Source organism: Penicillium longicatenatum (genome assembly GCF_028827895.1).
Source record: "Penicillium longicatenatum strain IBT 33135 chromosome Unknown contig_6_segment0_segment0, whole genome shotgun sequence".
Taxonomy (NCBI): domain Eukaryota; kingdom Fungi; phylum Ascomycota; class Eurotiomycetes; order Eurotiales; family Aspergillaceae; genus Penicillium; species Penicillium longicatenatum.
In genome coordinates, this window is record NW_026643123.1 from 2,418,445 (window position 1) to 2,438,339 (window position 19,895).

The window sequence follows — 19,895 nt, forward strand, 5'->3', positions numbered from 1 at the left end:
CACCCCCTCGCATACCGGTCATGATGAGATAGAGGGAAGAAAAAAAAAAACAAAACGGAGTGAATCTCTCGATGAACGCGACCAGCGATGCGCGTCGAGAGATTTAAAAGAAGAAAAAGTAAAAGGAAAGAAAAAAAAAAGACGAATAGAAAAGAAAAGAAAAGAAAAGATGAAAGGGGTGGATATGAACTCAGCTTTGCACAGTTGGGAAGTCGATGCGTCACATCCGGTCATGCAGGATTCGCGACCTGCACCCTACTCTATGGGGAGTTTGTACCAACCAGTGGGGACGCTGATGCCTTGGTGTTAGGTAGCCGGAGATGCCTTGATCAAGCCAAGAGCCCGACATTGTGTGCGAACATTGTCTGGACCGGGGACTCACGCGATCGGGCATCCTGCAGCTGCTTCGAGACGAATCATCGTCACACACCGTCAAGGTGGAGCCCTAATGGTTTGCAGATCAGTGCGTTCTTCAACCCGGCTTTACTCGGACTATAGGATGCTGTCTTTGCGCCACATCTGCCATTGCTTTATCCGCTGCGGCTGAGTATGAGCAGGGAGAGATTAAGACCTTCTCCCTAGGCTTAGCCTGCGTCAACGGTGCATTGATTGCTGCAGCGCGTTGGGGAGATATGCAGACTTTTTTTTTCCTTTTTCGATTAGTGCGCCCGTGATGGGTGCAGAGCATCATCATTTTTTGGTCCGGGTGTGGCTGTTGGGGTTGAGGGGCATAGCCAACGCACAGACTTGGAGTGCATGTGCAGATGGATATGACAAGCGGGCCACTTGTTCTTGAGAATCGATTCCATCTATCTCCGCAGATATGCCGGTAGCACCGCGGCGATCTCATGCAAGGAGGACCATCAAATTTGGGGGATGATCGGATTGAAAAAAACCCAGAGCATTCTCATTCTCATCAGGTAAGCGGGGCTTGAGGTCCACGGGATGACAAGCAGTGGAGACGGCTATCCAGGGAGAGGAGGAAGAAAAAAACCCCCCTGGCAAAAAAACACACACACACACACACACACACACACACACACACAAAAACTAGATGCGGAAAACTAGTTTTGAAAAGGGGGGGGAAGAAGAAAAGAAGACGCAAAAAATCGCGCCGGATGAGCATGTGCAGGAGGCTGAGGCTAGCCTCCTCAGCTGAGATTTGATTCCACATCTGCGCCTATCCGAATCATCTTCCTGGATGGACACATGGCCCTGTTTAAGACGTGACTCGGTTGCATCCCGTGAATACCATGGCCCGATTAAGAGGGGTAAAAAAAAAAAGGGTACATGGGAGAATAGACCGAAGCTTGCGACTCGGATGACAGTCGGATATAGAAAGAGCAAATAAAAGAGGAAACAAAAGAGAAAGGAAAAGCAGCAGTTCAATCCCACAAAAATGACGGAAAGGCAAGTCAACTAAACGGTGACTAGACTACGTGGGGAATGAACAACTCAACCCTGCACGATGAAGTGGCCCGGAAATTTAATGGGGCCGGATTAACTTGACTGATCAATGAGCATCGATGGTTTCATGAATGGGATCCTCTTTCATTAGGGATCCTCCTTTATTCTCCAGGACTGGACGCTATATACCCTAGGGTCTAGTATAACCTTGGAATGTGGCAGTATGACAGCGGCAGCGACCCAGGAACTACGGCACTCTGGAACGCTACGCGATTATGCTTAAATGCCTTGTTCCTTGGTGTTTAGGATCCATGGAACACCGCCTAGCACCCGCCCCTGGGTACTGCCGATCGTGTAGATCTCTAATCTTCTACAGGGGTAGTGCCTATTTTAATTCTTATCCTTTACAAACATCCAATTCTAAATTCTGTTGCGTCCATGAATTTAAAGATGATATAATCATTCCGGAAACCAAGGTCCCACCCCCGGTTCCAACAACGCTTGTGTGCCCCGTTCAGGCTATGTACTCACCTTTTAACTCGCACGTCATATTCGTGTTTCATTTTGAGGGTGATTACTCTCACGGATAAAATTCTCCCTTGATTAGACATATCACACCGTATTTTTGATATCGCTTTCTTGCCCCCCGCTTGCCCCGCGTTGAGGGTTGGTGCGTTAAGTAATTTCTATGTGCCGGGCTCCGTTGGAAACAAACATGGTTGGGGTTTGAGCGCGATGGGAATTTTATGATGAATTATGTCTATCGGTGGCTCGAGCGATATCATATTCTGGTTTCTGCTTTGCTTACCAGAAGGGGTCCTTGCACTTTACAATGACTACATAGCCAAATGTATGGGTGGTCGGACTTTGCCCGAAAGTACTTGTCTAAGTAAGCTAGTACGGATAAAGGCAAGGATCCAAATAGAATGGTTGAGACACAAGAGTAATTTCAAATAGATCAGTTATGACGTGAATTGGTATAACTACATTACATGCTCCCGACATGCGCTTGGCTACTTGGAATGAAAAGACATCGGGAAGATGAATTAATAAATGAAGATAACCAAAACACCCAACTCCTGGCTCCGCAACCCACGCTCCTTGCTGGACAGAATAAAAAGTACAAAGTGAGCGAGCCCTTATGCTGCGTGATAGATCGAGAGCCCCTATATCCCGACATAAGTCTCTGTTGGGCACGAGAAAAATAGAAACAAACGGTCCATAGGAAAAAACAGTGCTATTAGAATTGGAAAACCAACGAAAAGGGGAGGAGAAAAAGGGAGTAGAAAAAAAAAAAAAAAAAGAAACGCCTGGTCCTATATGCGTGAATAGCTCTTTGCGGCCCAGATCCCATTGCCTGGCACTGTTCATGTTTCCATTACCATGTCGCCATCCACCTCGTACTCCCCGTCCGCATCGGGATCATCCTCGCCTTCGGCATCAATATCAGGGCTCATGCCATTCGTAAGGGGAGCACTTTTCTTGGCACTGCTTCGAACGGAACTAGGCTCAGGGACCACGACCTGGATTTTTTCGACCAAGGCTTTGCGGCCGACCGAGGTGGGAGTCTTAGGAGGATTGTCCGGCTGCTTCCGCCTAGAGCGGTGAGAAGTTGCCGTCTCTGGAGATCGTGACTTGGATTTGGATTTCTTCTCTGGTGTCTTCGGAGCTTCGGGCTCGGGTACAGGCTCGGACTCGAGCCTAGAATCAGAATCAAACTTGGTTTCGGCCTCGGCCCCAGCTGAAGACTCATGATCGACGCCATTTGTTTTGATGACTTCGTTGGGTGATTCATCACCATTGGCTGGCTCGGCACTGTCATCCACCTCGGGTGACTCGTCGACAAGCTCGTCAGAAACTGCGTCAACCACTAACTCATCTTCCACCGGCTCTTCAACGGCGTCGTCCGGCTCTCCATCGCCATCCACATCTGCGTCCGCATCGATACCATTCAATTGAGGAGGGTTGTCCTCCGCAGCCGGAGAACCAGTCAACTTACTTCGCCCGCGACGACTGATGGATGATGTGACTGCCGGGAGTCCAGATGGCCTCCGCGGGGTGTTGCGACCACTTGTGCGCACCGTTGTTGGTGTCATTGATGCTCGAGCGTTACTAAGCCTACTGCCCATCGGGCGACCGGGTTTGCGCCGACCGGTGGGAGGAATATGGACCGGAGGCCAGAGCTCAAATCGAGAAGGAGGAATGCCGGCGGCAGGGGGAGGAACTGGCGTGGCCGAGTTGTCGGGAGGATGAACTCCATTCGGTTGCTGAAGAGAGGTGGATGGTGGCCCGGCAGGTTCCCCAAGACCATCAGCATGACCATTCATGGCCGGTACCTGATCTCTATCCTCCACATCCTTCATCTCGGCATCTTCATCTTCCTCATCAAGATCCTCACGAGGCGCAACAGCATGCATTGGGGCGCGATCAAACTGAGACTGATTGTTGCGACCCATAATATACGGAGTCCACAGCAATGCATCAGGGTTCAGTGTGACGTAGCCCTTACTTTCCCACTTCTGGATGACCTCCTCGAAGTACTTGTTGTCCAGACGGAAGGCGTAGGTTTTTGTGATAGGGTCCCGAACTAGAGCTCGAAGCCCCTCAAGGGCGGACACAATATCGTCTGCTGTCATTCCAGTCCGGTCGGAAAGATCTGCGATGCTAACAGGTGTTTTCAAGTCACGCAGCTGGTATGACAAAATCAGACGCCAGTAATTGCGGTAAGAAACTAGACCCATATCGGACAAGGGCTTCTCAGGCGACCCATTTTTGCCCTCAATGCGTGTCAAGAGGTATGAGAAATCGATGAGGAGATTGCCGTAACCTTTGCGTTGGTGAATAGGGAGGGTGAGAATGCACGATACGTTGTTCGCCGAGCTTGGCCTCTTCTCCTTGCTGAAATAACCCACAAAATGGCAACCAAGGTCATCGTACTCGCTCATGACATAAAACAAAAACGGTTCAACATCGTAGTAAAGGGTCTTAGATCCGAGGAAAAGCTTGGCTAGAAGACACAAATTCTGGCAATAGACCGGATTCTTCCTGCCATCTACCTCGAAGATTGAGATCGAGCCATCACGATAAATTTCGTCACCAGGTGCATGCTTGGCAGGGCATTTAAGCTTATGTCGCCAAGCCACATAGTCCGAGTTCATGTATTTGAGGCAAAACTCGCAAATGTAGAGCACACGGTTGCGACTGTACTCTTCTGGGTACGGAGCAGCATACCAGGTTTCAATCTCATAACCGCCAAAGTTGATGTACTTAATCTTGGAGGGCGGACCTGACACCTTTGAGGTTGTAGTGACTTCACCATTGAGCTCCGCTTCTCGTACTCTGCGTTGCCATTCATCCTCGGCCTTCTGTCGAGCCGATTCAAATTTGTCACGGTCCAGCTGTGTAGGAAGTGTCTTCGATGTGTCTGCGTCAACTTCGGATAAGATACCGCCGTACGGCTTGGATTTTGAGTCATCACTGTCGCGGTCGTGGAAAGGGGTAAAATGGTTGTATGGGGCAGGAGGAATAGGGGCGAAATGGGCTTGAGGTTCATGATGTACGGGTGGGGGTTTTGGTGCTTTCTTCTTCTTGCGTTGCGGTTGACTCTGGGTGTTCAGTATTCGATTCACTCTCCCTTCATCCAATCGGAATGCCATGATGAGTTTGCCATATTGTTTAGTCACAACACGCGCGTGTTCTCGTTCAACTCCACGTGTCCGGCGCGCCCGCAAAGGGCGTGGCTGGGATGGGTCCTCAGGCATCTCTCCTTCAGCAGGAAGATCATTGGAATCGGAGTGATCTGTTTGACGCCGTCGCTTTCGAAGCACAGGGGTGTGTTCCTCTGCTTCCACTGATGATGCTTTTCGTTTCCGTAGTGCGCGGGAACTGTTCAACACCTCATCGCTGATTCCGGTGTCAAATATCGAATGGAAATCAGATCCTTCCTTCCCCACATGCGCAGGAAGAAGCTCTTTAGGCAGGTGTGACTGCCCGGATTTCACTTGAGAGGGACTTTCGACCGGGTCAGGCTCTAGTTTATTTTGAACACAAGAGGGGCATTTCCAAAGATCTACCAAAGTTAGTTACTTTGACGTCCTCAAAGCTATGACCGCAACTCACCCTCGGTATCATTGAAAGCTTCTTGTTCTCGCGCGCATTGTCGGTGAGCTATTCAAGTCAGCACGGGTCCAACGTACAGTCTTGTCTCCAAAGATTAAACCTACAGTGGTCGCCACAGACCACACAAGTGAGCCATTCTTCAAAGTCCTCGCCTGGATCATGTTCCTCATCCTGGCCACAGAAACTGATGTAAATATGGGATTAGCAAAACTATTTTCGTGAATTTGAACGAGTCATTACTCACATGCAATCCGTTCGGCTGCGGATTTCAGCATCTCCATCCTCGTGTCCATTGCTTTCAGCCTCCCAGTCCTCTGCCTCTGATTCAGAGTCGCTTGATTCGGATGCCTCTCGGTCATTCTCATCCTCAAATGCGGGATCACCCTCGCCGTCGGCATTTTCGGACTCTCCATCAGCGTCATCATCATCCCCAGATGATTCGTCGTCTGGTAATTTGACTGCACCGACGGGTTCTGTCTCATCGTCGCCACCGTTTTGTTGGCTCCTCACACGGGCAGCCGCGGCATCTGCCTCGCCGTCTCCGTTGTCTGCCTCCCCCTCTCTGGAGAATGCTCTGTGTACAGCATCTTGAAGCTGTTGATCCATCCCATAAAGATCGGTCTCCTCTTCTCCCTCCGCATCGAGATCACTGTCAACCTGGTCAGCGGGCAGGTCAGGCCGACCGGGATCCTCGTTCGCGGGCGGCACGGTCGCCGCCATGGTGAAGGTTACCGCAGAGGCCAGGTCGACAGGTATGTCACCACAGGTAATGCGCGCCGAAGTGTCACAACTGTCTTTGTTCAAGGGCCAGCCGATTCAAGCTGAAGACCCACCCCGCTCACGTTGGTGGCGAATCGGGGGTGCATCGGGAGCCCAGGCGAGTCCGTTGAAAGCTCAAGTTTCAAAGCCAGTACCTGCAGTATGGAATTTGCGCTTTTCCGCCGAGGCTGCTTTGTTGAAGTCGCAATGTAGCTGGAAGAGGTCCAAGGTGTTAGTAAGGTGCCACTTCCTAAACACGTGTCGCGGGATAGAGGCGACTCACTTCCAGGGCAAATATAGCTGGTATGTTCGTAGTAGACGAATCCAAGACGCGTCGATAGGCAATCTAAGCGCTAGGAGACGATCCCTCTTGCAATCAAATGCGATGCGCTGCCCCTTGGCCCTTTGGAGTTGTCGTCGCAGGCGGGCTGAGTCAGGTGGCGCTAAACCACATCGGGCTGCGCAGACCTCCTCCCATTCACGAATCTAAAGTCACACCCTCCACACTCCCTCGTTCACTCCACCAATTCCCTTTGTGGCCCTCAGATAGCCCATTGCCTGCTTATCATACTACTCTTGTCTTCTAGGCTTGTTATTCGAGCATCATAATCATGGGTGTTCCCTTTGAGGCTTTGCTCCCTTACGGGATTGTCATTACCGTGCGTATCATTCGTCAGTCCTGCCGGAGCTAGAACTGACCACCACCACAGATGTTCGGTGTGACCGGTGCTGGTCTGTACGTCTCCAAGCGCTTCATCAACGAAGGCAAGAAGCCTCGCTGGAACTCTGACCTCTGGGATCGGGTAAGTCAAGTCCTCACTTCGCGCGTCGGCTGCGGTCGGAACTCACAGAATGCGTCCGCTAACTCTTTTACAGCAAAGTAAGTTGTACTCAATTGCACAGACCGATACGACCAATGCTTGCGTAATTGGCCGATGCTTACCAAGTACTCCGAATAGTGATGGAGCGGGACCTCCGCATTACCGGTACATTGAGAGGACAGTCCAGCAATCACATTGCGCCCAAGGGATTCGAGCTCAGCAACCCGTGGAAGGTATGAACAACCAATTTCCTTTGTGGAGGGTTTCGCTTCGATAGCATACTAACACATTCCCATAGATCGAGAAGCGGATTTACTAGATTCCCGAAAATTGCAACGTCTTTTCCTTGTTATGCCTCCGCGCTTTTGTTTCTCGATCATACATATCCACCGCATTTTTTCTAGAAAACGATGCTGTACCATACAATTGAAGCCCATTTCTTTCACTCTTCGATAATACCTGCGGTCTATCTGATCTCCGAAGTCAAGCCCTGGATGCCTTGGATTTCGCTCTGGCGCAGAGACATACCAAAGTACTTGGCGAGCGCTTTGACACGGTCCTCTTCATTATGGAGGACCTGCAGGATTTCTGTCTGCCCAAGGACTCGTTTTTTAACTTCCTTGCCAGACATGACGTATTGCCCAATAATCTGTGCCTCGCTTTGGTCCATAATCATCCGCATGCAGACGAATACCTGACCAAACCAGCTAGTTCGTTTCTGACTGACGGAGAAATTGATCATTGCGAAATCCTGGGGGAGGAACTCGACGTCTGAAAAGCAGATGTTGGGAACCCAAACGCTGGTAGGGTTGTATCTGGTCTGGTAGATCCAAACTTTTTGCTCTTTGTCGATGAATTCAACAAGACTGTCTCTGATAAGACGCATTTCAGAAGTCCCGATATGTGTAGCTGTTGCACCTTCCCGGAGAGGTAGAGGTGCAGTCGCACAGTTATTCCCAAATCCAACATCCACCTAGAAAGATCAGCCCCGATGACACATGCAAGAGAATCCTATCGAAGCGCCAGAGTCGCTCACCATATATTTCTCTCCGTTGATGACCACTATCAAGATCATATGTCCACTGAACAGTAGCATTAGCAAGATTATATAACCCCAGAGACAAGGATTGCACACAATGACATGTACCGCCCATCATCCACCCCCGTCGCAGCAGCGCGGCTCACTCTCCCCCCAGTAGCGTATACATGGAACCCCAAGGACCGCAAGACGACGAAGAACACACCCGAGTTCTCCATGCAGTAACCATCAAGCCTGCGCTCAACAATTTTCTCAAACAAAGTTTCTGGGTGCAAAGAAATTGTATGGTGCTGCGAATAGTGCAATCCAGAATTGCCCCACGGAATGGCACAGAGATGCCGCCTCTGCAGATCGGATAATGTCGCGAGGGAATCTGCTTTAATTTTTTCGCGCACTTCTTCTAAGACTGTGCCTTTTGTGTCTGGGTACCCTATACGCTTTAGGTATGCTTCGAGCTGTGCCTCGGTATATGTTGGTTGGGAGCTCATGGTGGCGGGGTATTCGATCCACTTGATCAGTGGAACTTCTCGAGGATTGGGTTGAATGACGTGGGCTTCAAGAATGAAAGACGTGAGAGCCCGAAGGATATGTGGGATTAAGAGTAAAAGATACCAATTGGCTAGTTGCCGAATGGACACATTACATCTGATGTTGAGACGGAATAATTCCTTGATGACCAATTACGCGCCAAGGAAACGAACTAATCCATAATTGCGGTTCACTCCGACTCTGTTATACAGGCGTGTTGTGTACAATTGATATCGATATAGATTTGCAGAATAAACAGGAATAATGATTTGGTCCGCAAAGCTAATTCTCAAGCCAATCATTGACGCCTCCAAAATCCTTCCCCGGCTTCCCCGCACAGACATTGCGCTATGTATAGCCGTGAACTTGACGCCCAGATAGCTGACAAAGGTCTGCTAATTGTCCTGCAGACAAGAATTTCAAGATGAGTTTGCTTGCAAAACAATGCTTGATGGAACCTTGAAATGCCATCAAGCAGTCGAAGTTTCAACATTTGATTGCAGTCAGGTGTTCAGTGGAATATATTCAATTTGACCGAGAAACTTCCAGTAACCATATTTCACCTAAAGTCGGCGAAGTCCAACAAGAGTCTGACACCTGAATTTCTACCCCATAAATTCATGACTGCTTCCTACCTATGTAGACCTATGGAACTCGTAGTTTAAAATACGTGAAACGCCAAATATTCTTATTTTAGACGAAACCGTTGCTAATCTAGGGCCGCGTTAGCTCCAAACCCACGGGCGCCTATGATCAGGATCTTAGCATGGCCGATATTATGACTGTATCCATCACTAACACTCATTTTTCTTCTCCAAGTTCAACGACAACATATGGGACGAGATGTCTCCTCAGAATAAGACGCAGCTCCGAGGGAATGAGATCTCCCCGCATGCGGCAAGGGCAATCATGGATGACATCCGAGTGCTCAACGGGGGGTTATCAGAAGAGGATTGGGCGAGAATGAGTGAGAAAGGAAAACGATCCTACATAAACCTTCAGGTGCTAGCGGGCAACGGGATCATTCATGTAGCAAAGGATCTATACGATGCCGATGCTCGGTTCATGTTTGAACTGATTCAAAACGCAGACGACAACGAGTACAATACCGCAAATCATCGAAAACAAGTAAAGTTTCTCCACTTCAGGTTGTTCCACGACAGGATCTTGGTGGAATCGAATGAGGATGGCTTCACTGAGCAAGACCTCCGAGCCATTTGCAGCATCCACCAGAGCACCAAGCGCCAAGCAGGTGGCTATGTCGGTCACAAAGGAATTGGTTTCAAATCAGTCTTCAAAGTTGCGCACAAAGTTCACGTGCAATCAGGTCCATTTTGTTTTTCGTTGGAGCACAAAGAAGGAGACTCCGGCCTGGGAATGGTTACTCCATCCAACGTGCCACGCGAAAATCTCCCGATGATGGTCACGACCCGTATGACGTTATTCCTTACCAGCACTAAAGACTTTGGTGCACGGGCTCAAGAGTTGAAGGAGATTCCGAAGACTATCTTGCTATTCCTCCGGAGACTACAAATGATAAGAGTGGACATTTGCCCCCCCTCGAGGATCTTCGCTTTGCCTTGAGTTCAAACGCACTATCCAGAATCAAATGGTCACTCTGACCAAGATATCAAATGGCAGACATGAGACTGATCGTTTTATCACCCAGAGAAATATAATAAGTGGCCTCCCAGAACATCCAAGTCGACCGCATCAGTCAACTGCAGAGGCTACTCTTGCTTTTCCCGTGGATTCTTCGCTGAAACCTATTTTGGAGCCGCAATTTGTTTACTCATTTTTGCCCATGCGCTATGAAGGGTTTAATGTAAGCTTTCCAATATCGTTGATAATAAGCCCTCATAACAATATGACCAGTTTCTCATTCAATCAGACTTTATCACCCAAGCTAGTCGCCAGGGTGTTCATCACTGTGACAGAAATAAAGCCATTCGAGACAGAATCTGCCTCTTGTTCGTTGCGGCCGTCGAGAAATTCTCCAAGACAGAGACTTTGCGATATGATTGGATTAAATACCTTCCACAAGGACCAATCCACGATCCTTTCTGGAGACTTTGTCGCGATATGATATTCTCGGCATTACGTGAATCGAAACTTTTTTTTACGCGTAAAGGAACGTTGGTCTCTCCCCTCGGCTTGCAATACTTAACTTCCCGACACTGTGATAAAAATGGACAACCTCTATTTGACGACATGAATCGTGAAATCTATCTCTCCCCATCATACAATTGTTTGGCGCACAAGGAGTCCCTGGGAATTTTGGGAATTACAGAGATTTCCCTTGAAAACATTCTCCGCCTCCTAACCCCTTATCTGGAAGGTGTCTGCCCCCGATTTCTCAGCCCTGAGCTGGACAATGATTGGCACAAGAAAGTAGCAGAACTACTTATTGGAGCAATCGAGACCCAGCCAGAAAAGATCGAGCAAATCAGACGAATGCTTCTTATCCCAAGCTCAGATGGCACTCTGCTTTCTACAGGGAGCTCTAGGGTTTACTTCCCAGAGGACGTCAATGGTATTTACATCCCATATGACTTAAATATCAACATCATGGCTTACGAGGCCCTGGAAGATAAAACCAGAGAGAAGCTTTTTTGGCTTCTGGGGGTGACTCCATGTAGTCCGGAATATGTGAAATCGCTCATTCTTAGGAGATATAATCGGCCCGGTGATGTCACGCTTCAAGACTCTGTTGCACACCTCATTTACCTATTCTGGTCATCGGACGAAGGAGCCCTCTTGAATAATCGCATTTATCTCATGGATCAGCACGAGTTGCCTGTCTACCGTGTTTTTGTTCCGTATGGAGTGGAAATCACAGTGGACGATTTGTACTTTCAAACAAGTGGCAAATACGGTACTGTGCAGCTCGCTCTAGATCTACAAGCCATCAATTACGACTATGGTGAAGAAGAAGAACAACAACAAGAAGAAGAATACTATGGTGACGACAACTGTGCAATTCACATCATTCATAAAGCGTACATTAATGCTGTTCCACAAGAGACTCGGGTTTTTGGTTTGTCCTGGATGGAATGGCTTGAAAAGGCCGTGTTGATTCGACATGTTCCGCGGTTCGTGAATCCAAGAACGGGAGAATTGTCAGACCTATTTCGTCGAATTGTAGAGGTTGACCCTATCAAGCTTTTGGGGCTTTTCAAATATCACCAAGCTTTATACAACCGAGAGATGACCCCCGGCGCTATAGAAGAGATCCGCAGCTTAGAAGTGCCTTGCACAGATAATGAGCTTAATTTATTGAACGACACCTACTATCCCTCGAAGAAGATGAAAGAGATATGCGAGTGGGCTGGCTTTGGTGATTCGTTCGACTGGTTTCTTGACATCGATGATGACTGGCCAACTGATAATATTAGTAAATGGAATTTTCTCGCCGAGTTTGGGGTTGGGATGAGGCCAGAACCGACGTTTTTCTCAAAAATATTCATCAAACTTGAGGAGAATGTTGACCCAGAGGATGCCGTGGCTGGAGCAATTGCGATGTACGATGAACTCTCGAAGCGCTTCCTTGAAGATGAACTTAAGTATGCCCTGTTAAGTTGAGTCTTACATTTTCTTTTAACTAACAGCTCTAAGGCATCTATTTGAGGATTCTGTCTCTGTGTTGGTTCCCTCAAATGGTGAGATTTATGCGGAATGGAGACAACTTGAAGATTGTTTATGGATGGGACACCCCTCGCTGCGAACCAAGCGTCCGCTTAGCATGCATGAGGATTTCGTGAGTCGACCACACGTGGTGCAATTATTCACCAATGTCCTCTGCCTAGACGATGCAGACTTGACCACCTATCTCAGAGAAGTCGAATTCTACAAAGCACAATGCCAGATAGTAGAATTCGATGGCGTGAACTCAGAAGATACAAACCCCGAATATATCAGCCCCGAACACACACCTCCTGAATCTACCAACCCCGAATTTACACAATCTGGAGATTTAGTCTTGAGTGACCATCACTTCGACGGCCTAAACTCCGAGTACCTGGAATGGGAGGAAAATGAGGTAACCCAAATCTACGTGAATCTGTCAGCTCTCGTCGCGATGTACGAGGAAATTGATCAGAGAGCCATGGAGAACGAGGATGCATGTCACATCCGGTGAGTGCTAATCTATATTCTGGAGCACACTCTAAATGCGATGCGCTGACTACAATCAAAGAGCAATTTTCAACGACAAAGAGCTCGTTTATCTGCCCTCTCAGGAGCTTTGGGTTTCTCCAAACTTGTGTGTATGGGCAGCGGCTCCCAAGATAGGGAGGCAGTACGGCATCAGCAAAGAATACGGGCACCTGGCCAGGTTTTTCCAGGATATTCTGCACGTGCGGGATCCATCTACCGAGACATATATTGAGCAGCTAAAAGATCTGGTGTTATCTGGCAATGCAAATATCCAGGATATCGAAGATACCATACAACATATGAACGGAATGCATTTCTCTGACGCACAGGTGGAAGAGCTCTACCAATTGGCATTCCTGCCAGTGAGAAACGCAGACGGAATGCAACATCTAGCACGGCCAGGTGACGATTTCTTTATTCTGAATCGACTTGAATTCGAGACAGCATTTCGGGATCAGATCCCGACATTAAGCTTCTCACTGGAGCAGATAGTAAAATTCAAATCCTTTCTTTTGGCCTTAAGGTTAGAAGGTCGATATATGTCTCGGTTGGTTCAAATAGTGACCGAAGCTCAAAATCCTGCTTCTGAAATATGTGCTCGCGCAACACGTCGCTTCCGAGCAAGAGCAAAGCACCTCTACCGGTATGTGGCAATCCCCTACCTATTCCTTTTCTTTTTTCCTTTCCTTCTTATTGTTTCTTCAAAAAGGATGAATGGCTAACTTTATCCCAAGATGCGGGTCCAATTATGACGCTATGGGTTTGCGAGCCAACCCGTCAGAGGTTTTACGCCAATTGCAGACAGCCAACATATACGAGAGCGAGGGTTTTCAAAGGACCCTTGTACTCCAGTACGGCGACATTGAAGCAACTGCTCAGAGTGGCAATGGACTAGTCCATATTGAGGTTCAAAACGATGACCTGAAAATCTTTATTCCCAGGGACACTCTTGATCAGGAGAGGTGTTATCGCACCGAGCTTCCAAAAGTATTGTCAAGCTACCTTGGGATCCTAGATGAAAGGGCCCTAGCAACCTTTCGCACCATATTCACGACAAACGAGAAAATCCTTGAAATTGTCCTTAATGATGACGGGATCATACCATTGTCCCATCCGGATGGTCGGGAAGCAGATTCACAGTCCTCAGTCGAGGCAGATTCTGACACGATCTCCATCAGCTCCCATACTTTGTCTAGGGAGGAGCCGGGCGAAGAATCAATAAATGATTCACAGGATGCAGACCCAAGTCTACTCAATAACGAAAGTCGAAGCACAATACCTAGGAGCACAGGATTTGACATATCTTCACAGACTTTCCATTCAATAGACAGTGTCTATGACCTGCAGCCAGCTATTCGCCGTCAACTTATTCCATCTTCTGCGTTTCATATCCACCCCAGCGTCAGCACCACAACCAGCCAGTCACATTATGTTGAAGCGCTCACAAATGTTATTGACCAAGCACGGGCTGCAAACTTCCGTGGAATCCTACAAACACCAGCAAACAACCACCCGAGTGGCTGGCATAATGCGTCGGCATTCGAACTTAACATTTCATCACCCAATCGATTGGAACGGGATATCAAGATTGGCGCTGCCGGTGAATTATATGTACGTTACCATTTCCCAAAATTACTGCCCTTTTTCAGATCTTACAAGTATAATAGGTCTTCGAGCGTCTGTTGCAACTTGGTCTTCCAGGCTTCAGTCGATCCAACTGGAAAAGCACCATTCGCAAACATGTCAATGTTCACCCAGATTATCATAACCTCACTCCCTGGAACGGGGCCGAGACTGCTGACATAGTATATCATGATTCGAATTTGATTTTGACATCTATCCTCATCGACCAGGGGCATCTCCCACAGTCACTAAGAAATAACTTCACACCAACATACTATATAGAAGTCAAGACGACCACAGCTACATGCGAAACTCCGTTTTTCATGAGCAACAGTCAATATTCGAGGGTGCGTCAGAGGTTACCCCTGTTCGGATGATGTTATTTTGCTAATAGGGATCAACCTCACAGATGCAATCATACGCCCTCAGCCCCGGAGCTGAGCCCACAAGGGATGACAGAGTCTACATGATCTTCAGAGTGTCCAAAGTCACAAGTAGTAATATAGGGATGAAACTATACTTTGATCCAGAGAGACTCCGACAAGAGGGGAGACTCATTTTCACAGCAGACACGTGGACTGTCCGCCCCTCTGCATTTTGAAGCTCATGCCCCCCACAATTCTAGATGCATGATTTTGTTGTGATACAATTTTGGAGGAGTCACGACAGGTATAAAGCTAGGAATGAATGCACCGCGCAGTATATAGCAATATTGATACAAACAAGAAAGAGAAAATGTTGAAACTACTCTTTGTGTATTCTATTTTATAATCTTGGAGACAGCTTGCTTACCCTAGTTAGCACAACCTTCGGTATTAACATAATCTACATGCGAGCTACCTAAATATGCACCCTGGCAACCTACTGCATTAGTAAATGGGATGTATTGCAGCTTTGCATCTCCATAATGGTTATATGTAGGAGCTTTTTCTTATATGCTATGATTCCAAGGTTTGCGATTCAGTGGCATCGAGGGAGTTTTAAATGCCATCTGCGCCGCCATTTCTAAGGCCCACTGTTCTTATCTGATTGCCTTGTACCGAGGCGTGTGAACAAATGAACACAAAATGTAATGTGGTGTTTTGACAGACAGAAGAAATGGCAGGGATTTCTATAATCAACCTGAAAGGAGATGGTTTAAACTCCCTTAACACAAGTGTATGCCAATTGACGGCTTCCAGACCTTCATTGTGCCACATCATCATGGCAAAGGTTATTCGCCCCAGTCCAGAATGTTATGAATTATTATTGGTTTTCATCTTCCGTGCCGTCCGAGCCGGTTTGTAGATCCTCGCCATTCAGGTCATGGTTACGTTTGAAAGCGGGGGGTAGACTCTTCATGCAAGGTAACCCACAAAGATACCGCGAACGAAGTCGAACAAAAATAACTCGATTTTCATTCGTCAACCTAAGAGTATGTCATTATATTTAAGCTTTGCCGAGTAATTGTGCAAGCATATATGTGCATTACGGATGTTAAATGAGACATTCCCATGCCGAGCCGGTGTTTGTACTTGTATCCTGTGCGACACGCGCAGGAATAAATGCAAGCTTCATATCCCGCTCTTGGTTCTTTGCTTTTTTCTCTCGGGTCATTATTATTTGCGCTATCAATGAGTAAAACTGGAACCATGGGGTTGAATCCTGTCGTATTGATCTTTGCTGGTACTGTAAGTCCAATCTCCTTTTCTCTCACCTGGCAACTTCCTAAATAAATCAACACATATGATCAGGTGCTAGCCTATGTACTTTGGAGCGTGGTGTACAATTTATTCTTGAGCCCTCTTTCAAAATTCCCAGGTCCAAAATTGGCAGCATGCACATACATCCCAACCATCTACTGGACGTCATCAGGCAAAAATCACACGAAGATGAAGGAGCTCCACGATAAATACGGAGATGTGGTCCGAGTCGGACCCAATGCCCTTGTATACCGCAGCCCAAAAGCCTGGAAAGATATTTACGGCCACCGAAAGTCAGGCGCGGGGTCATTCCTAAAGGATTCTCAATTCTATGTGCGGGGTCCAACAGGACCCAACATCCTCAACGCCGACGATGCAGATCACTCGAGAGAAAGACGATTGCTCTCGCATGCCTTTTCAGAAAAAGCACTCCGCGACCAAGAGTCTCTCATCCAGTCGTACGTGGATCTCATGGTGGATCGACTGAATGAACAGATCGAAGCTACAAGTGGCGCAATCGATATGTGTCGCTGGTACAACTTCACCACATTCGATATAATCGGAGACCTTGCATTCGGGGAACCGTTTAACTGCCTCCAAGAGGGCAAGTATCACCCGTGGGTGAAGATGGTGTTTTTAAGCGTGAAGGGTGGAGCGCTGCTACGCCCTCTCCAAATATACCCTTCCATCGCACCAATTGTGAAGATGCTGCTTCCAAAGCGAATCATGAGAATGAGGAATGAACACTTCGCCATGAGTGCGGAAAAGGTTCATCGTCGATTGGAGACTAAGACTGAAAGACCGGATTTCATGACTTATATCTTACGACACACTGATGATCGGGCGATGACTGCAAAGGAAATGGAAGCAAACGCGGCTCTGTTGATTGTTGCCGGAAGTGAAACGACTGCCACCTTACTCGCGGGTGTTAGCTACTACCTTGTCCAGAACCCGGCTGCGTACAAAAGGCTCGTGGAGGAAATTCGGAGTACCTTTAAGTCTTATGATGATATTAATTTCATGGGCGTGAGTCAATTGACATACTTGAATGCTGCTCTTGAGGAGGCTCTGCGGGTTTATCCGCCCGTCCCGGGGGTGGTACCGCGTGTCGTGCCAAAGGGAGGCTCGATCATTGATGGGATATATGTTCCAGAGGGAGTGAGTATTCTCATTGCACTAAAGCTGACATCGACTGACTGAGCCGACTAGGTGTCTGTCTCCGGAGCGCACTACTCGACCTACCATGCTGAGTCCAACTTCGCCGAAGCGGATTCTTTCATCCCAGAACGATGGCTGGAGGACCGGGAGAAGCGCTTCGAGTCGGATAACAGATCGTCTCTTGTTGCATTCTCGCTCGGGCCCCGGAACTGCATTGGAAAAAAGTAATTGTCGCATATTCTAGATCTTTGATATTTTCAATTAATTAATGTTGAACAGCCTCGCCTATGCTGAAATGCGGGTTATTGTGGCCAAGGCTTTCTGGAGCTTTGATATGGCACTGGACAAGAGTTCAGAGGGATGGGACATCCAGAAATCATTCAATATCTGGGAGAAGAAGCCACTAATGATGCACTTGACAAAGGTACAGCATTAGTTGTTATCACGGGAGGAAGTTTGCGCTTCAATTGCACTCCAACGATATTTGGTTGGCTGAGTCATGATATTGTAGTTACTGCGAAGGACGGGCCTCTTAGGTATGCAACCTGACTGGGTAAGAAGTCATCCGAGGAGTTGAGCTGGGCTGAGCTCCAGGGCTGTCGAACTTGAATTCTTTATGTGCCTGAATCTTGTTGATTGGATTATTGGATATGGAGAAAGTGATGACTCATGAGTTGCATTGTTTTCTGTTTTCTAAGGATGTTCAAGCCGTGAGTACTCTCTAATCTCTTGAAAGCGAGGGAAATGAGCGAACAAGTCGAGTAATTGTTGTGCCATCATCCAGTGTCTCCACAGCCTCTTCCAACTTATACCCTCCCCTACGGGGCAAAACCACCGTCCAGACATACCAATAAAGGATAGCAAAGATGATTCTGCGGATATCAGTAGGATAAACAGAGTATAGGGAGGAACACTCACATGCTTATCCCGACAATGGCATATGTTGCATAGAAAAAGTGGACATCTCCTTGCCCGCCTGGAGGTGGAACAAAGGGTGTCACCAATAGTGTAATGCAAACTACAACTCGTAGCCAAACAGCCGGGAGCCATGCCTTGAAGGGTCGCGGGAGATTTGGCTCTTTGTATCGTAGTACCAATAGCCCAATGGTAACGGCGAGGGCCATGATGTTACCGGGGTATCCCTCCACATCAAGGATAAAGTTGTAGACATCCTGTTGGGGTGGTAGCGCAATGACTAATAGAGATGGTACATAGTGCACAATAAGGCCACCGAGCGGAGTGCCAAAGGGACGCGAAGACGATAGCAGCTTTTGCCACGGTAAGAAACCTTGACGGGCAATTTCTTGGTTGACTCGCGCCTGTGTTTCCATTAGAGATGTGCAAATCTTGGTCAGGTGTATGGATATGACGTACCAAAGCAAAGGTTACTACCAGAACATTGCCTGCAGCTGAAATTGCGATGGCGAGTGGAAAGAGTGTGCTTCCAATGTTACCAAAAAGCCGCTCGAACAGTAGTCCACCAACCAGCTCTCCACTGTTCTTGATTTCATCCAATGGAATAACCAGAAGATAGGATAGATTGGCCAACAAATAGAGACCACCAGCTGTAAGCAAAGCTGAAGGACACACAGTTTTGAGTGTGCTAACAGGGTCTTGTACCTCATTGAGCACGTTGTTGATGTTGCTTAGTCCGGCATAAGAGTAAATGACCTTGAAAAGCGCCGTCGACAGCAAACTCCAGCTCCAATTAGATCCCTCCCACAAGGTATCCCAAGAAATACCACTGAATCGCTTAGCCCCGGGCGAAGCATTGACATCACCACCCAAGAACTGCAGAAGCAGCACCCCAACACCTGTCAAAGACATGGCGCCGATCAAAAATATCTTGACCCACCCCAGCGCATTTTGGATGAAAATGCCGGTTCTGAAAAAGAAGCCATGGATTACTGTAATGGCGGTCAAAAGACCAATCGCCAGAGCCTTGTATTGCAGATCGGTCGGCTCGATGTTCAACGCAAATAAGGTATACTTGGCGAATATAATGCTGTTGCTCGCTGTAAAGCCCAAAACTACTGCATGCACCGCGACCACAGTCGACGCGAGAAACTTCGGTCGGCGATAAGCATACTCCAGGTATACCTTATCTCCTCCTGACCGGGGTAGCATGCAGCCATATTCCATCGACACTGACAAGCCACATGCTGATAGGATAGTGCCAACTAGCCACACTAGAAGTGTCAGGCCAACACTACCCGCAGATTTCACGATCGATCCAGGAGTGGCGAAGATACCGCTCCCAATCACCCGTGAAACCACCAGGATATAAGCGCTGGTCCAGCTGATGTTCTTTCCATAGGTTGTACCTGGAAGACTGTCCGGGAAAACGGGTATACCCGGGGAGATAAGTATGTCATGTTGAGCGGGTTCTAATAATGGTCGTCTTTCGCTATTGGACATGGTTAGGTCGCGTGTTCGCGTTGCTCGCGGCTTTGGTCTGGCATTTGTTTGGGGCGCTATCTAATTTAGGATCTGTCAAGAATGTGGGACACTGTGGAAGATGGTAGGCTTTTAAAGTCGCAGACAAAAGCTATAACGCTGCTTGGAAATCACCGGATCTTTGTCTGGCACGCCATTTTAACTGGG

At 47.9% G+C, this 19,895-nt stretch overlaps 7 protein-coding genes across 7 annotated transcripts; 4 read left to right on the forward strand and 3 right to left on the reverse strand.

Moving 5' to 3' along the window:
• Positions 1-2,774: 2,774 nt before the first annotated feature.
• Positions 2,775-6,246, reverse strand: N7484_009085 (uncharacterized protein; the record flags this gene model as incomplete). Its single annotated transcript, XM_057119472.1, has 4 exons — positions 2,775-5,476; positions 5,527-5,574; positions 5,631-5,710; positions 5,771-6,246. The coding sequence occupies 4 exons, from the start codon at positions 6,244-6,246 to the stop codon at positions 2,775-2,777; spliced, it is 3,306 nt and encodes a 1,101-aa protein (XP_056969027.1).
• A 650-nt stretch (positions 6,247-6,896) lies between these two features.
• N7484_009086 (NADH dehydrogenase [ubiquinone] 1 alpha subcomplex subunit 1) lies at positions 6,897-7,562 on the forward strand (the record flags this gene model as incomplete). The annotated part of the gene is made up of 4 exons (XM_057119473.1): positions 6,897-6,944; positions 6,996-7,165; positions 7,233-7,339; positions 7,405-7,562. The coding sequence occupies 4 exons, from the start codon at positions 6,897-6,899 to the stop codon at positions 7,560-7,562; spliced, it is 483 nt and encodes a 160-aa protein (XP_056969028.1).
• Positions 7,563-7,572: 10 nt separating this feature from the next.
• Positions 7,573-8,633, reverse strand: N7484_009087 (arylamine N-acetyltransferase family protein; the record flags this gene model as incomplete). Its single annotated transcript, XM_057119474.1, has 3 exons — positions 7,573-8,079; positions 8,143-8,188; positions 8,242-8,633. 3 exons carry the CDS (start codon positions 8,631-8,633, stop codon positions 7,573-7,575), a joined length of 945 nt encoding a protein of 314 aa, XP_056969029.1.
• Positions 8,634-9,582: 949 nt separating this feature from the next.
• Positions 9,583-10,257, forward strand: N7484_009088 (uncharacterized protein; the record flags this gene model as incomplete). Its single annotated transcript, XM_057119475.1, has 1 exon — positions 9,583-10,257. One exon carries the CDS (start codon positions 9,583-9,585, stop codon positions 10,255-10,257), a length of 675 nt encoding a protein of 224 aa, XP_056969030.1.
• Positions 10,258-10,282: 25 nt separating this feature from the next.
• Positions 10,283-15,052, forward strand: N7484_009089 (uncharacterized protein; the record flags this gene model as incomplete). The annotated part of the gene is made up of 7 exons (XM_057119476.1): positions 10,283-10,498; positions 10,549-12,236; positions 12,289-12,807; positions 12,869-13,471; positions 13,563-14,439; positions 14,496-14,798; positions 14,846-15,052. 7 exons carry the CDS (start codon positions 10,283-10,285, stop codon positions 15,050-15,052), a joined length of 4,413 nt encoding a protein of 1,470 aa, XP_056969031.1.
• Positions 15,053-16,082: 1,030 nt separating this feature from the next.
• On the forward strand, positions 16,083-17,727 carry N7484_009090 (cytochrome P450; the record flags this gene model as incomplete). The annotated part of the gene is made up of 4 exons (XM_057119477.1): positions 16,083-16,121; positions 16,185-17,291; positions 17,343-17,515; positions 17,571-17,727. The coding sequence occupies 4 exons, from the start codon at positions 16,083-16,085 to the stop codon at positions 17,725-17,727; spliced, it is 1,476 nt and encodes a 491-aa protein (XP_056969032.1).
• Positions 17,728-18,012: 285 nt separating this feature from the next.
• N7484_009091 (putative methionine permease) lies at positions 18,013-19,709 on the reverse strand (the record flags this gene model as incomplete). Its single annotated transcript, XM_057119478.1, has 3 exons — positions 18,013-18,163; positions 18,210-18,610; positions 18,666-19,709. The coding sequence occupies 3 exons, from the start codon at positions 19,707-19,709 to the stop codon at positions 18,013-18,015; spliced, it is 1,596 nt and encodes a 531-aa protein (XP_056969033.1).
• Positions 19,710-19,895: the final 186 nt, after the last annotated feature.